At 33.4% G+C, this 18,270-nt stretch overlaps 1 protein-coding gene across 1 annotated transcript in view; it reads left to right on the top strand.

Moving 5' to 3' along the window:
* Positions 1-18,270, top strand: part of LOC129229903 (eukaryotic translation initiation factor 3 subunit L-like) — a 77,469-nt gene that overhangs the window by 50,061 nt on the left and 9,138 nt on the right. The window contains 4 exon segments of the mRNA XM_054864287.1: positions 11,409-11,482; positions 12,743-12,800; positions 15,617-15,655; positions 17,132-17,224. Coding sequence (XP_054720262.1) covers positions 11,409-11,482; positions 12,743-12,800; positions 15,617-15,655; positions 17,132-17,224 — 264 coding nt within the window.

The raw sequence follows: 18,270 nt of genomic DNA, 5'->3' as shown, positions 1-18,270 counted from the left end.
GTTTTATTTCTGTGTATAAAATCCATATTTTCTGTGTAAAAAAATTCGTTTATAACACAATGCCATCATTTTAATCTTAGCATATTATGATTAAAACTTTTCTGTTCTGAAAGTAAGATATTATTGCGATTTTGATATGTCGGTACGTTGATAAATAAAATTGCAGGCTTTATCATGCAAATTGCAGGATTTTTCATTTGTCTAGGTTGGCAAGTCTGAGGAGTCGATGATCGGCCGAGCAAAATCCGATGAGTTAATGCTACCTGGGATAGGTATAACAATAAAATATGGATGTCCTGTGTTTGCAAAGATAATAAATACTTTAAAAGGATCATTAATAACAGTTAAAAATCGACTAAGGACAAGGGCATATATATAAGGAGTCCAGGAGCCCCGGGATCCTCCCAAAATTAGAAAAAATTATAGGTAGTAAGTAATTATTATAGGGGATTTTCGAAACTAGATGCACCAAGCACTGTTAACCTCTGCTAATTCCATTACCCGAGCAATGCCGGGTACGGGAATGCTAGTTATATATAAAATGACACTTATTTCATCGAGATAGTTACATGTTTTCAGCAAGCTACAAGCTTTGAAACATTTGAAGTACTCAAAGTTGAATTGGTAACAAAATCTGTACAGGGCATTTTCAAAAACAATCGTTTGAGCTACAATCGGTCATTTGAATTATATGTAAGATTATATGTGACAAAATTAAAAGCTTTAAAAATCTTTACAGCAGTACACTTAAAGTTAACATGTTATACTATTAAAATTACAAAGTAATCTCATTAAAAGAAAAAGAATTAATTGAAAAAATTGATTAAGTTAAAAGTTGCAAGTAAAGCCATCTATATTTCGTACATTTCATAAAAATAATCAAACAGAAATGTAAAACATATGCCAACATTAAAGATGTAAGAGTGCAAAGTGCAGAAGAGAAAGAAGAAAAAAAATGGATCAAAGGTTTTTGCATTTTTGGGTAGCATTTAACATCCGAAAAAAAAATATGTATAGGAGCTAATGAGAAAATATAGGAGAATATCTGACAAATTGTGAAAATATAGGAGATATAGGAGGACTATGAGCCGGTTTTTTTTTTTTTTTTTTTTTTTTTTTTTTTTTTTTCTAGTTTGGAATCCATATTTTCTATGATTTAGTTTGTCTTTTATTTATTTATTCTTTTTAATGCATAGGCTTTTTATGAATCCATTTTTCTGTCAAATGTTGAGGTTAATTGGAACTGTATTTCTGAACAGTGGCTTTGTTTTTTGAGCAATGACGAATCATTTATTTGCCTCACTTGACTATAGTTGATGTTGATATGGTTTTTCAAATTGTCATGAAGAGAATAAGTGTCACTGGTTTGTTTTAATATTAATTTCTAGAGATTTTGTAGTTATGTTTACAAATGATCTGTGGTCATTCAAGGTTTAACTTAAGCAGAATGTACATTAAAAAACAGAGGTTTTTGTGTAAAACCATGTTTTTTCAGAAAAAATACCTACACTGATAAACTAATATAAGCAAAATTTGATCTGAATACAAAATTTCCTGATTACTAATTACAATCATTTAAGGTTGGTAAGAAATCAAAATACCATAACAGTATATGTTGCAAAAATATATAAGTGTATGAGTGCAGATTTTGCCGTAATAACCGTATCTTTATTACCGCATAGAAATTACAATTTCTTATTTTATCGATATGCCTAGTATTATACCTAATCTAGAAAATTACCAGTCATAATATGATAAGTGCATGTTTCTTCTCCATTTCCATTCCATTCCATTTTTAGTTGGGATGCGTCGTTCATGAACGAATGGGTCAAAAAAAAAGAATCCTTAAAATTTATCCGTTCATTCACTTAAATAATGAACAACCGTTAGGGTGTCCCAAAAAAAAAACAACTTTCAAAAGTTGAAAGTCTCACCCTCTAAAAAGTTTCCTATGGTGGACATTAATCTACTGGTAACATTTTTTAACTCTATGAAAATATTTAAAAATTCCCCAAAAGCGTTGAATTTTGCCAAAATGTCCGAAATTTAGCAAAATTTCACTAAAACAAGAATTTACGTCCACTAGCGCCCCCTACATCATTTTAAAATGTAACCATTTTTCATACACTAATGCCTTAGTTGCAATCTTTTTTTTTTAAAGCACCAACTATTAACTGTAACCATATCACTGTAAACTAATAGAGCCATTTGTTTCCTCTTTGGATTCTATGCTGGTTACATCAAATGCTGGTGATAAAAAAAAATACATAGCTCTGATTAAAATTTCTGGATAATATCTATACTTGACTGCAAGCATACTTGACAATGAAGAAATACGCTGAGGCCTAGCAAAGGAAATACAGTAAACTCTCGTTAGTACGCCCCCGCTTAGAACGACTTCCCGCATATATCGACGTTTTTTTCCGGTCCCTGGGACCAATATGCTTTTAATATTAAAATCTATCCGCTTATAGCGCCCCCGCTTATAACGACTTCCCGCTTATTTCGACGTTTTTCTAGAGTCCCCACAGGAAAAATCCCGTATATTGCGTCCGTATATTGCGTCGCTAGTAAACTTTTGTATCTTCGCGTTAAAACATGAGTTCTGTTACCGGAAGGCAACCAGTTCGACTACTTTATTCCGACCCGTGAAGTACGCCTCTTTGTCCCTGTTCGCATTCGTTATCTCGGAATTCCAAGAATTTCTCACCCCCCTCCCCCTCACCTAAGGAAAAGGTCCACCTTGTAAAAAGTCAAAAAATCATTGATGGGGAGCTCTCAGATCAAGTAAGTATGCTCTGCGAAAATACTCAATTTTATCTTAAATCGCCTCCAATGTTGACCATTTTTAAATGAGGCCTTCTAGTAGTATGGTTAAATAATTTTTCACATCAGTTGAAAGATTAAAAGAAATTCAGAAAAAATACAAGCTGGGAAAGTTTGACAAATTCTCGTAGAAAAGCATTGCGCGCCCCATTTGCCTGTGCCGATACGAAAGAGCGAGGAATGGCAGGAAAAGGCAACCCGGATTCGTTTGATCTTCGCCGCCGCGTCATCTCCCCTCGATTCTAGCTCCATGACAGGAAACAGGCTGGCGCATCAGCCATTCTGGTTCCAAAGGGTTGTAAGGAAATTTGAATTCGCCAAAAGAGCGGTGCTTTTATTGGTGCCAAGAGAGCGATAACTACGCCATCTACGCTACGTGCTGTGAGGGTCCATTCGGTTACTTGTTCACACGTTAAGAAATGGCTAAAAGAAAAGCTCTTAGTTTCGATGAGAAATTAAAAATTATACAGCAGTATGATGAGAAAAAAGGAGTTACGAATAAGCAGCAATTTGCAAATGAAATAGGAACCTGTATCTACATTAAAAACTTTATTAAAAAAACGGGAAGAAATTGAATCCAGCGCCTTTTCAGGCATCAGTAAAAGACGGAGGGTACGTAAAGGCAAAAATGAGGATTTAGAAGAAGTGCTGTACCAATGGTTCCAGCAAGCTCGAGGAAATAACTTGCCGATCAATGGACCCATTATGACGGAAAAAGCCAACGAAATAGCCAAAGGCTTGGGCATAAATGATTTCTCTGGATCAGCTGGTTGGCTGGATCGATTTCGAAAAAGATATGGCATTAAATATCGTCAAATTAGTGGTGAAGCCGAAGCCGTAGACGACGACAGCATTGCTCCCTGGATAGAAAATCTCCTCCCTAATCTACTAAAAGACTATGCACCTGAGGACGTATATAACGCTGATGAATTTGGATTATTTTTTAAATTAATGCCAGACAAATCCTTAGTTTTAAAAGATGAAAAGTGCCACGGAGGTAAGCTAAGTAAAGACAGACTGACTGTATTAGCATGTTCTAATTGGACTGGATCTGACAAGTTGAAGCTGATGGTGATTGGAAAATCTAAGTCACCACGGTGTTTTAAAAATGTGCGAACTTTCCCGTGCAACTACAAAGCACAGAATAGAGCCTGGATGACTGGGTGTTTGTTTACTGAATGGGTGCAACAGTTGGACCGAAAATTCGGTAAAGGAAAGAGGAAAGTCCTTCTGTTTGTGGACAACTGTCCCGCTCATCCCAAAGGAATCCCCCTCAAAAACATCAAGCTCGAGTATTTCCCCCCCAACTCTACCAGCAAGCTTCAGCCATTAGATCAAGGAGTCATTAAAGTTTTGAAGCAGAAATACCGTAAAAAGCTGGTACAGCGTTACTTACGTGAAATTGAATCAGGAGAGGACTCTTCCTGTAAAATAAATGTGTTGGATGCTATCCATTATGTTTCGGCTGCGTGGGATGAGATCGCGCCAGATGTGATAAGAAATTGCTTTCGAAAAGCGCATTTTGAGAGCAAATCTAATGAAAATGACCTGAATGTTGCGGATTTTCTGGACATCGAATTTGAGGAACAGTATCCTGGATATTGTTCAGTTGATGATGATTTGCCTATCACGGAAACTCTAGAAATTCAGGATATGATTGACATGGCGAAAGGTAAGTAAGTTAACTTATTAAATTTTTTCCTTTTTAAAGTTCACCCTTACTTCAGTTTAGTATTTATTTTACTTTCTCATTTAAAGATGGAGAATTCGAGGTTGATAATGAGGAAGAGGAAGAAGATGAACCTCCCCAACTTCCCTCTTTTATTAGCGCCTGCGATTCCGTAAGCGTTTTGCGGCAGGCGCTCTCTTCTACCGAAAACTCGGAAGCGATGCTGAGAGAACTTAACAGGATTGAAAGTTTTATAATAAGAAATTTTAGGAAACCAACTTCTTATGATGGAGGAAAGCAACTCCTTATGGAGAATTTTCTTACAAAAAAATAATAGCATAGATGTAACTAAGATGTAATAAAGTTGTAGAGGTTAAAATGCATACGCGTTTCTTTTGCTTTTAGACTGTTATTTTTATTTCAGCGATTAAAAACGAGTCATCAGATTTTTGTAAGGTATGTTTTTTTTTTCCTGTTATCTTCCAAAACGGCATTTTAAAGAGTTCTGCTTATAACGTCGTCCCGCTTAATACGACGTTTTTCAGAATCCCCGTCAACGGCGTACTAACGAGAGTTTACTGTAGTTCCTAGTGCCTTGTCCAATAGAAATTGGATTGTGAAGTGGTAAATTCATCAGCGGATTTGAATTAAACGCACCAACCAATAGCAGCTTATAGACAGAAGGCAATTTCCATGTTATTCGCGAAGTAGGGTAGGGTAGGTGTAGCTGGAAAGTGTGACATTTTGTCTGTTAACTCGGTTTTTCTTCCTCGTGTCATGACGTAATTGTCAACTTAAGTTGCAAGCAAGTATATAAGTAATAGGGAAAATTATTATGTATGGTTCATTTTATCTGAAAATTAGGAACAATTTTCTATTTAGTAGTGTTTTGGACACTATGAACAGTTTAGCGGGAGAGGCTGTAATGAGTAAAGGGGTAGATAGTTTTGGTAGGGCCATTGATCTTCATTGGGGACTTATAAACTGACTTTAGGACAGCCTAGCTGAACCCAGAGCCTGTTGCTGGTCGTCACATTTGAATTAGGATATCCAATTTTTAACAAAATTCCATTTTCAAGGTATAAGTTACTCTGCGCATCCAACATGCCTTATGAAGAGCACCTGGTTTTTGAATGGAAGTTTAAACATTTATTCCAACCATCAAGACAAGATTTGAAATTTCTCTGTAATCATTTCAAAAGGATGCTTCTGATGAAGGAGCTGGCATGTAAACTGATGTGGATGAGACAGTGAATCGCTTAGCTAGTTTTTCTGATTGTTCTGTTGCTCTTTTTTCACGGATAGTTAATCATTTATCTAAAGCACAAATACCTCCTCCTCTTGAATTTTGATTCACCTGATCTCTTGGAGTGTCTCTGTTTCAATACTTTATTAAGTTTGCCTGCTTTGTGATAAATTCTTCACCTTCCTTCATATATGTTGTTTTTGCCTTGGCAGTCTGAATTTTTCCTGAAAATGCAAAATTTGATCATATACTAGAACAGTGCTGTCTTTGTGCGCTTCTTGGTAACATGAAAATAAATGAAGTTTTGCATTACATCTCTTCCTGAGGATAGAGTGCACCTGTATTTTTCTTATTTGGATATTTAAATATAAATGTGCTGACCAGCAACAGGTTTTGAGCCCAGTTAGGCTAATCCTAGTCAGTTAGTCTCCAATGAGGATCAATGGTCCTCTTAAAGCTATCCAAGTCCTTACTCATTACATCCTCTTCAGCTAAACTGTTCCAAGTGTCCACAACCCTACTAAAGTGAATATTTTTCTTCATTTCCTGATTTAATGAGCCATACATAGTCATTTTCCCTTGTACTGATAGATATTATTCAGAAATTTTAAGAGTTATGTATCCCTTTTTTTATCACCAGCAGTTGATGTCATCAGCATAGAGGAAAAAATCCAAAGAGGAATCCCATCCAAAGAGGGAAAAAATGGCTCTATTAGATTACAGTGATATGGTTACAGTTAAAATAGTAGGCGCCTTTTTGTAATAAATTGATTGTAGCTAAGGCATTAGTGTATGCATAAATGGTTACATTTTGAAATGATGTAGGGGGCAATAGTGGTCGCAAAACCTTGTTTTAGTGAAATTTTGCTAATTTTGGGACCTTCTGGCAAAATTGAACACTCTTTGAGGACCTCTAAATATTTTTGCAGAGTTACAAAATTTTACCAATGGTTTAATGTCTACCATAGGAAACTTTTTAGAGGGTGAGACTTTCAACTTTTGAAAGTTGTTTTTTTTGGGGGGGGGGGGGACCCTAATGACCGTTCTTCTGTACGGTAAATAGTTTGGAACATATATTGTATTGATGCTCTTGTCATAAAATCTTTTTTCTTTTTTTGAATTACATTCATCTTCAAAGTTTTACTCTCAATTAATCTCAAATTGCCTTTTTCTCAGTGCAGTGTAATATATTCATTTCGAAGCTTTTTACTTTCTACTTTATTCATCCTTTTTCTTCAACCGTTGCAGTTTATTTGTAATTTTCCAATGTATCCATTAGTAATGTTTTGTGTAATTTGTTTGGGCTACTAACAGAATATTTGGACTTTCCACTTCCTGTCCCTCGTAACTATTAAAATCCTTCTCACACTTTCTGTCGCCAAAATCATTTCCAAACATGCTTTTTACCACTGTTCTGGCGATCCTTTTGTCTTCTATAACATCTCTATCAACTACCATCTACAGTGAAACTTGGATAATTCTAACTTCGATGAGCCGAAAATTTCGATCAGCCTACGTGACTCTTCATTCCCGTCTCACTGAATGGGGAGTTAATGTTACTTATTTTCGATTAGCCGAATTTCCTTGAGTCGAAATATTCGATAAGCCGAATAATACTTCATGATTGTCGTTAGATTTTCCTTGTTCGTAACTCCATAAGTCGAATTTGTTTTCCCTTCCAATCAGGGGCGGCTGGTGTCTTGAAAAAGTGAGGGGGCCAGATCATAGGTGGCACTCGCACCCTCCCCCCCCCCCCCAGTTTTTTTATTTTAAAAATTTAAACTTTTTTAAATAAACTTAAATTTATTTTAAGCACAGGACAAGCTACAAAATATTTAAACTACTAAGTAAATCACGAAAGATATTTTCATGTTTATGCCCATGATTGCCAGCAAGGTGGTGCATTTTCACCCTCTGACATTAAAAAATAAAATTTAATTAAAAAGGTAGGGAAAAGCTGCAAAAATTATTCATCTCATGTTTAATATCCAGTACCCTTTCCAGCGCTGCAGTACACCTCCCTTGTAGCACCAGTAAGGTGCTGCAAGTGGGGGGGGGGGACTTTCACCCCCTGGCTTTTCAAAGTAAATAAATTTTTAAAGCGATATTAATGGAAGATTTTTAATAGTAACATTATTTTTAATCTTTTAATAACTAATTATTTTGAATGAGTAAAATTAATTTTATTTTAAGCAAGACCAAATTACAAAAGTGCAAAAGTGTTGTGGTGAGATACATATGTAAAAATATTATAAATTAACTTTCACAAAGATTTATGAAAATACATCTGAATATTCGCTTTAAAATAAATAAAATAAAAGTAGGTAAACTAAATTTTAAAAAACTAAAAATAAATTAAAAAGTAGTAAAAAAATTCTTAGTGATTTACATGTGGGTGTACCCTTCTGCATATGAATCTGCCGATGCCCATGGGCCAGATTCAGAATTTTTATGCAGACAAAGAAAAATATCAAACTCTTTTTATTTTCTTCAAATTATTGATAACTTGTAACATTTCTAAATGAGCTGCAATTTAAAATAATTATTTCTGAGTAACAATGGAAAGACATTTTTTGAATAAAAGAATAGTCTTATAACAATAAATGCACACACATACATACAACACAACACACAACAATGCCGCAGCTATAAAATAACTTTTAAGGTTAGGGGGAGGGGAGTGGCACAATAGAAAAAAAATCTCATCAATTTTATTTATTTGATTTGCTCATCAAAACTCTTAATTTTGAAACTTGTAGTTTTAAAAACGCAATTTTAGTTGATGTTAGGAAAAGAACAGTACAGCTGACTCTGCGAAATTTTTTAGAAATTGAAGCCTGAAAACGCAGTCATACGCCATATTTATTGATGTTAGGATAAGGGATGGAGCTCCGAGACTCTCCTCAATCGTTTTTTTCTTTTCTTTTCTTTTTTTGAAAAGTATATAGAAATCAATTTCTACTCCCCTTCCAATTTTTAGAAATTGCAGTTCCAAAAAAACGCAATTGTAGACAAACTTTGAAAAATTTTACGGGAAGGGGTCCACTTCCCTGGAATTTTTTCCAAAATTGAAGTCCTAATATCGGCCTGATAAAAAGAACAATACCATACTAGAAACCCCTGAGATACGATGCAAAAAAAATGACATTTTGATTTAACATACAATTTTAGCAACTAAATTAAAAATGTGAAGAAGTATTAACTTTTGAGGTAAATTCAAAACTAATTTTAAAAATAATCTAAAAAATAATGATTTCTTCCCTAAATTTACATTATAGTACGCTAATTATTTGAAGACAAAGAGTAAACGGAATAGTCTTGTTCAAATGAAGGCTTCTACCATTACTGCATGCTGTTTATTTTACATAATCTGAATCGCGTAAGAAGAACATTCAAGTTGTGTAAAATAAACAACATACAGGCAGGGTCCCAGTCTCTGTGAATCCTGCTGCAAATATTGGGGTTCAATGTGCTGCTGTTGAGGGGAAAAAACACGCACACACACAATCCGCTCCTCCTTAATTTTACTTTTTCAACAGATTATCTGCAGAGAAATACGGTATAATCCATTTTTTTTAATTCCAAGCACATACGCACAAAAAGGGGGGGGGATAAATAAAATGAAAAAAGAATATATTCTGAAAAATGTGGGGAATTTTTCACGGAGGGGGGCCGGGCCCCTTCCGGCCCCTCCCACGAGCCGCCACAGCCTCCAATAGTATGAACAAGAAGAAAATAAACATTCAATCAAACACAGGTTTTATGGATTTTGTTGCAGTTGATGACGAAATTTAAGTCACAGGCTACTCAACTAAAATATTTTTTTATGCTTAGGTGAAAATAGAGAAAGCTTTTCGGGTGTTGAAGAGAAGTAAGAACTTGAGACAGTAATAAAATTATCTTTTATTCAAAATATTAGAAGAGCAGCAGATGTATTGCACATTTTCAATGAATCCTGTCCGAATGTTCCCGCCTCCTTGTTTGCAGATAATTTCCTTTTTTCATTTAATAAGTAAAACCCATGTTTCAGCATAAAAATTAAATTTGTTTTCCAACCTATAGAAACCTTGAATTTATATAATAATTATATTTCAGGGTTGTAACTATATCAAGTAGATATATATCGTCGGTACCATGCTAAACTAACTAATGTGAAAAATCTTAAGTCGCGTTTTTCAAATTAGATGGTTTGAGTAAGAACTTAAAGGGCTTACCTACTTATTATAACTACTTCAAACAATAGTTTTACACTATGAAAATTAAAAAATTGAAAATTACTTAATGCGTCATGTAAAAAAACATTATAGTTTATGCTCTCATGAAAGTACTAATTTCCACATTAGCATAATTCCAACGATCCTTGATAAATTATTCTATCAGTTCTTGCTCATTTTTTAAATTTAATGAAGTTTTGTGGTATGAATTTATATTGTTTTATAGTTTTACTTTCATTTAACTTGGTTGGAGACTTTTAAGTCGCTTATTTAACATTCAATATCCAGAGATTTTTAATGATGATTATTAGTCTAGTTTTTTCCCCATTAAAAAGGTCTTGGGGTTTTTTTTTTTTTTTTTTTTTCTGTTCTCATCAGTACTGTGGAATAATTTTGAAACTCCCTTATACTTAGGTGAGTCTTTTTTAAAAATTTTTAAACTAAGTTATCCGATACTCTAGCTGAGCTTCCGATATATTTGTTGTTACATTTTGGAAAAAAAATATTTCAAGGAATGCACCTTTTTCCTTTGAGTAAATGTCATGGTTGGCAGATGCTTGCTTTGGGGTCAAAAATTGTCAATTACAACAACTTACACCAGTTTTTATTTAAAAAGCAGATGTTTACTTTAAAAAAAATGTTTTAAAGTCAGTTTACTGTAAATTGGCTGTAACTATGTTGATTTTAAATTGATGTCATCTTGCCTTTTTTTTCAAATTGTATTTTGAATTGCTTCAAAGAACATTAGTTATGTATTTACTTCAATATTTGCATTATACTATATCAAAAAATGATTTCACCCTATTTACTCGCTGACTCGCGGCACATTTTGAAACCTGTGAGGCTCCTTTTAGGGTATGCTGCTCCCACCCACTGATGAAGAAACAGCTTAATTGTGCTTATCTGAAGATTATGCTTCTGACCCCAAATAATTTGATTTTTGATTAATTTTTCACAGACATATGTTCTTACTTTTAGATAATTTTAGTTATTTTTCCTTTTCAAAGAATATTACTGATCTAATGAAACATTACGATTATACGTATGTCATGCAGAGAGTAGAGAGATCACCTGCAACTTTTTAAAATGAACGAAGTCGTTCAAATGAACAAGTTGAATGAACGGATCAAAAGAATGAAAGATCCTCTGATGAACGGATCATTAAAAAGAATGACCTTGCCCACATCTAATTTTTAGAAACAAGAAACCCAATGAGTAGAGCCTTTTACAATTAGTGATTGCGGAAAGCATAATTTGGACGTCAAAATTCAAATGGATGCCAAGGGCTAAATGCCCCTTCCTCCCAAATGGAAAGAAAATAGATAAAATCCTGTTCCTCCGTTTTTTCCAGAAAAAAAGACGTCTTTATTGTTTTGTAAATTTTTATATCTTTTTAATATGCTGAAACTACATTTCGTTATCCATGTTAATCAAGTACTTAATATTATTTTAGGAACCTTTTGTTGCTCAGTTAAAAGTATTTATGGATGAAATAAAGCAACAAATCATGCTGCCAACCATTAGAAGGTGAGATTTTGCTGTACAAAGTTAATGTTTCATAAGCTGTGTGCTCTTTGAAGTGATTGCAACTAATGCAGTGGCGCAGCCACGGAAGGGGTTTTTTTGGGTTAAAACCCCTCCCAGAACACAAGCACATTCATTTCCTCCGTTAAAATCAAGGGAAAAAAACAGAGTATTTGAGCTTTTCCAAGCGGAATAGGTTTCAACAAAATATTTTACTGCTTTTAAAAATCAGGAAGCAGTCAGAAATTACTTTTCAATTCTTAAATATAAAGGTTGTATTTCATGATGAGCACCCCACGTTTCCCCTGGTATGAGATAGCTAGAATGGTGTCAATAAAGCTCTACAGAGTATCATGGTCCCTCAGCACTTCCATTGTTGCACAAATCCTCTTTAGGGACATCTAGAGCCTGCCACACCGGATTTTCTGAGGCTCTTTCCCAATTCTCATCGAAAGATCGAAACCGTTATTAGCTAGCATTTGACATTCATAAAGGCATGAATGTATTTGAGGAGGAGGTTTTAAATGATCTCGTAAAAACACACACACAAAAAAAGGGGATATAAGAATAAAGTAAAACTAATAAAAAATATTCTGTGCTTTTTCCCACTTTCTTCGTTTCATAATGATATCAATACGAATTATGAATTGTTTTTCCGCAGTTACTTTGAATGAATATTTACTAATATGTAGAAATTCTTTGATATTGAATAATCACACATTTTAAATGAATGGGAAAGAAAGCAACAATTTTCGGTTTTGAAAACCCCTCCCAGAAAACTTTTCTGGCTGCGCCACTGAACTAATGAGTCTCTTCCTTTTTTTGTTAGAAAAATTTAGAGAGTTACAAATTTAATATTAATGCAATTTCTTATAATTGTAATAATCTGAGATCCCTTTCAAAACCTATTTTAAATATTGATATACTGTACCATTTCTCTATAAAGTTGAAGGTAGATTTAAAAAATTTTAAATGTCACTGTTGGATTATCATTTTATAAGATAAAGAAAATTGATGTTCTTTTGTTTCCAAATATTTCGAGAATTTAAAGTGAACTGTGAGTGCTTCTGCTTTTTAACTTTAGTGAATTATTAAATTTGCTCAAAATTTAGGGTTTTTTTATGCATTTAACTTGTGAACCACAGAAAGTAGAATTTTACTATAATTCTGAAAGATCCTCTTTCAAAAGCTATGATTTTTTAGCAATAAGTTATTGTAAACACTTTCATTGTGTTTGATATTAATTATGTTCCATTATTTCAGCTACTTAAAACTGTATACAACCATGCCTATTGCAAAATTAGCTACTTTCTTAGAAATGGTAAGTGTCCCAAATATTTGAGAATTTCAAATAGCACTTGATGATCATTGATTTCTCAGAGGGTTGCCATGCTCAGGGAAAATTGGTAATTGTCAAAAAGGGATGAAATTGACTTATAGTGGAGGAGCAATTGGTCAAATTTTAGCTTCCATGTGATTTTTGTGATACAATTACGGGAGTTAATTTTTCTGTAAGGTATTGGCATGAGGAAAACGAACTTTGATGTTGCCAACACTGAAAATGGTGCAAGGGGCGGTTATAACTGCGCTGGGGGGACAAGTGGTTCTCCATTCAATTTTTGTGATACAATTACTGGCTATTTTAGCTACTTTTTCTAAAAGGTATTGGCCAGAGGAAAACGGATTTGGATATTGCCAACCCCGAAAATGGTGCAAGGGGCAGTTATAACTGCATAAGTAGTTTTCCGTTAAATTTTTGTGATACAGTTATGGGAGTTAGTTTTTCTGAAAGGTATCGGCAGGAAAAATACGAATTTGGATATTTCCACCCCCGAAAATGGTGCAAGGGGCAGGGGGGCGGTTATGGCTAGGCTGGGCAGTAAGTGGTTTTCCGTTCAATTTTTGTGATGCAATTATCGGAGTTAGTTTTTCTGAACGGTATTGGCATGAAGAAAACGAATTTGTATGTTGCCAACCCAAAAATTGTTCAGGGGGATTATAACTGCGCTGGGGGGCAAGTGGTTTTCCTTTTAATTTTTGCGATACGTTGTAGTTAGTTTTTCTAAAAGGTATAGGCACGAGGAAAACGAATTTGGGTGTTGACAACCCCAAAAATGGAGCAGATGTGCAGGGGGGTTATAACTGGACTGGTGGCAAATGGTTTTTGTGATAAAATTATGGGAGCTTTTCTGATAGGTTTTGGCATGAGGAAAATGGGTTAGTATTGAATTTGTATCCTTTACCCAGGCCCGTCATTTGGGGTGGGGGGTTAAGGGAGAACCCGCTGAAATTGAAACTCTAATATTTTTACTTATAGGCATTTTTTCGACCCCCATCCCCTTTTCCATGAAAGGTTTGATGCCATCGGAAGGGAAAGAAAAAATAGTAATGTCTCGGAGCAGGTTTTGCACTTAGTTAAAATGTGTTCATTCATCTACATTTAGTTAATCATTGCCATAAAAACATGCTTCTGAATGTGAAAGCTGGTGGGTAATCCGCCCCACGGATAATCAGGAGTTAAGTGTTTTGTTTAATAATTTTCAAGAAACACTTTTTTGCAAAATTTAAAATCATGTCCTTTAAAATTTTTGAAAAAGATATTACCTTAAATGTATTTTGACGAATAATACATCCAACATATTTCAGTGGGGGAATGTTTCAGTGTCACAGTGGGACAATGAGTGACTCAGCAGTTATGGTAAAAAAATGTGGGGAAATTTTATGTAATTTTTGCAAAATTTCGCTTTTAAATTTATAGCTCATGTTTTATGAAAGCAACAGAGTTTAAAATTGCTCATATTAAAGAGAATTACATTCACTTCAGTTTTTAACTTGATTAATTTTAGAGAAAAAATGTTTTCCACAAAATTTTAAAACATGAAAATTCAAAAATTTTTGTGATGGTGTTCTCTAAAGTACATGCATTCATTAAAGTACAATGAAAATCATGTGTTTTTGTCCAAAGTTTTTAAAAGACACTATCTTTAAAATTTTTGAACTTACATTTTATGGAAAAAAAAATATTCAAGTTACATAAATGTATTAAATTAATGCGAATGTAACTGTCTTTTAAAATAATGTATCATACAACTCTATAGCTCCTATAGAACTTTAGTTATAACATTTTGAAGCTCTGCTGTCAAGTAGAAAAAAAGAGGTTTTTAACACATTTCAAAATTACTTATCAATTATGAATGATAGATTAAAAAATACATATAAATTTAAGGCATCAAAGAGAATTGGTGTGCGACATTGGCGTGAAGTGGGCCTAAATAGTTTAAAAACTTGCCATAAAAATGCCATATAAAGGTCCTATTTTTTAATCTGCTAGAAGAGTGGGAACCCTGAATATATGTTTTATCACAAAAGGTAGAGTTGTTGCAAGATATATTTTATCACAAAAAGAAGAGTTGTTACAAGATATATTTTGTCACAATGGTGAGAATTTTTTCTCTCCCAACGTTGCATTTCTAAGTGCATTATGTATTAACTAGGACATCGATCATGTTGGTCAAAAATTTGCAAAAAAAAGTCTTGTAGCATGAAGAACTGACTGCAAGATATTTTATTCAGGCAACAGGGTTTTGGATCAATTGTGATCTGTAACAACATTCTCAAGCATGGTTGAATGACCCAAAAAACACAACATCTTGCCATAGAAAAGGTTGCAAAGTGATAAAAATAGTATAAGAAGTTTTAAGAGAGAGTTTTGAATGCAATAAAATGCAGGGAAGAAAAGAAAAAAGATGTTTGTTGGAAATTGCTGATCCTTCAAAACATTTGTAAAATAAAAAACATTTACTAAGTAATTAATTTTAAGTTAGTTTCATCTTAACCTAAATTGTGATAACAATTAATTGTAATTTTTGAATGCATTTTTTGGTTAATGAAGTAGATTAATTTTCGATAAAAATATACAACAGGAAATTTTATTCTTGAACTTTTGTGGCAACCCTCTTCTCAGAACGTAAAATTAATAAATGCTTACTTTCAGTTGAACTATGATATATTGGTATATAAGCCTTTTGGTATATAAGCCCCAGAAAACTTCATCTATTTCTGGCAACCTTTTTTTTCTTACTGTATATAAATTATTGTTTGTATAATTGCTTATGTTTGTCTTTTGTTCCGTTTTAGAGTGAAAGTGATGTTGTGAATTATCTGCTGTGCTTTAAAGTAAGTAATTACTGTATTGAAAATAAAACGAATTTGCGAAAGTTTTAAAATTAAAGCCTATTTTCAGGTAGTAAATGAATTCATGGTAGGGTGTCTACTGATATTTGGCAAATACTAGAATTTTTATTGAAATACAGTAGACCCTTGTTTTACACCTTTATTTTATTTTACACGGATGAGATTCAGTTTTACGCAGATGAGGCAATGCAAACAGATAAAATTTTCCCCTCTTTCAAAATCGAAACTCCTAAAGATTGTAGATTACGCGTAATCAACTGCATTTTGGCACGCTAATCCAGCTTGGGCCACTTTACACATTTTATACGATTGGTTCCAGAGCTCTTTTCAGAAGTAAAGTTATTAAACTCACCCAGTTCAGAACTCACCAGAAGAAGACCTTTTAAGAGTGACAAAGGAGGCTGAAACCAACAAGGATACCGAGGTTGGTGACGCACAACCAAAAACATTCGCATTGAAAATTTTGAGCCATTCCCAGACAATACAAATGATCTTTCTGACTTGTTAGTGAAGGAAGATTCTATCATGGAAATGACACAAGTGATCATGGGTGCATTAATGCTCTGCTAAGAATTACAGAGAAAAATTCCTAATGACTGCCAAAAGACTATCATAGCCAGCTCCTCTTTGTAAACAGAACATGAAATTAACTTATGTTTTCTTTATGCATGTTGTGCAAAAAAGTCGATATAAGTACACATTAAACTTATTATACAATTAGTCATCACTAGAATGAAGTATTTTGTTATCTACGAAACCATACCCTTATTTTAACTCTAGTATTTGGCCTCAATTTACACAGCATTTCTGTGTAACATAACAAGAGTCTATTGTACTAGAAAACTACAAAAAATTGGAATGGAATGTATAACATAGATTCTACTCATATTATACCTGTATTATAAGCATTTGTATATCCTGGAGATAAACTCTCAAACCTGGAAAGTTTTGGGGAATTTTATTCAAGTTCAATTTCTTAAATGCAGAATTTTTTAGTTTAAATTGGCAAAAATAAAATCTTGTTAACAATTACTTGAATAGAGTTTTCAAAAAAAAAAATTATTACTGTATTTAAATCTGCAATAATAGTAGTTTTTCACTTTATATTTGGGACATAATTTAATTTTTTCTAACCGCCAGGGATAAATTCATCATTAAAGTATACAAATCAACCAGATTTTGTTTGAGTGTTGGAGGAACAAAAATATTATATTCTCCAACAGGTATTGACATAACTGTTGAACTAGAAGTACATATAAAAGAGAGAAGCTTTTACTTTGTCAATAAATTTCATTACCATCCTTGTATTACTTTGTTTTTAATTTTACAATGAAATTGCTGGGGGGGGGGGATGATATGATACTGAAAATTATTTTAACGACATTCTGGAAGCATATTGGAATTTTGGGTCACCAGATATATTTCCTCTGTTAATGTACCATTTTATTGTTTTTTTAGCACAAAATGAAAAATATGGTTTGGATAAAAGGTACCAGTGGCTTAGAAGGAGAATTTCAATCTGGATCCGAAGTTGATTTTTATATTGATAAGGTAAATATAATATACATATTTTTGTTTTAATTGTAAAGATAACTTTCTGATTTGAAACATCAAATGAATTTATTGTCTTAAATTTTCACTGCATGTTTTACTTATTTATTCAACTAAAGAACATGACTGTAAGTTTTCAAGTGATGATTAAAGATGTTGTACATTAAGAATCTGCCAAATTCCAAATTAATAGCGGAGAGTAGGGATACTTGATAACTCAGAAAACTTGTTAGCAGCCTTTTTTTATCTATATATGTAATAAAATAAGATGGTTGTTTGTGTGTGTGGGAAAACGGTATAAAAGCCTCTTTTCTAAAATTTTACTGTATAATAGTCGAAACATTTTGTCCTCTTCAGAAAAAAAAAAGTTTTCAAAAATACTTGACAGTTTTTTTTTACAATTTTTTAAATACAGAACGAAGATATGAGCTTTCGGTTCACTGAAGTTCTGCTGTCTTGATCGGTCAGAATATGACGTAACGCGTCCACGTGATCTAACTGAAAGCTTTTTTTTTCTTCCAGGGATTTCATTTGTTTCTCCCCCCCTCCCCTCCAACTTTTTGCTACACATTCAATTGATTTCGGTTAATGGGATGGATCATTTTGGTCCCAGATACATTTTTTTACATGATTTTGTTTTTGTTAGGGAATGGAATTGGAGGTTAGATTAAAATACATATCTAAATATAAAGACGTTTTTCTTATCTTTTGCAAGTGCTACTTTTTGTACACTACAGGGAACAAAGAGCTTTTTTTTTTTTTTTTGCTGTTTTAATTAAATTTTTGTTACGGATTGGTGGTTAGGTTAATAAATAGAGATAAGAAAATTTAGAGATAGATTGAACGGGTAGATAGATAGATATTGAGTGTACAAAAAAAGTTTTTTCCAAATTAATACTTTCTTCATTGAAAAAGCTTGTTTATTACCATAAGAGGTCGATATGCATAGATCTGAAGATAACAGGCCCGTCATTCAAGGAACTTCAACAGTGGGTTTCACATAAAAATGGACGTGCTGTTTTTTATTTTCCGACAAAATGTGCATT

The sequence above is a fragment of the Uloborus diversus genome, chromosome 1, assembly GCF_026930045.1.
Source record: "Uloborus diversus isolate 005 chromosome 1, Udiv.v.3.1, whole genome shotgun sequence".
NCBI classification, from domain to species: domain Eukaryota; kingdom Metazoa; phylum Arthropoda; class Arachnida; order Araneae; family Uloboridae; genus Uloborus; species Uloborus diversus.
The sequence above is the reverse complement of the archived record's forward strand: the minus strand, read 5'-3'. Positions and strand labels throughout refer to the sequence as shown.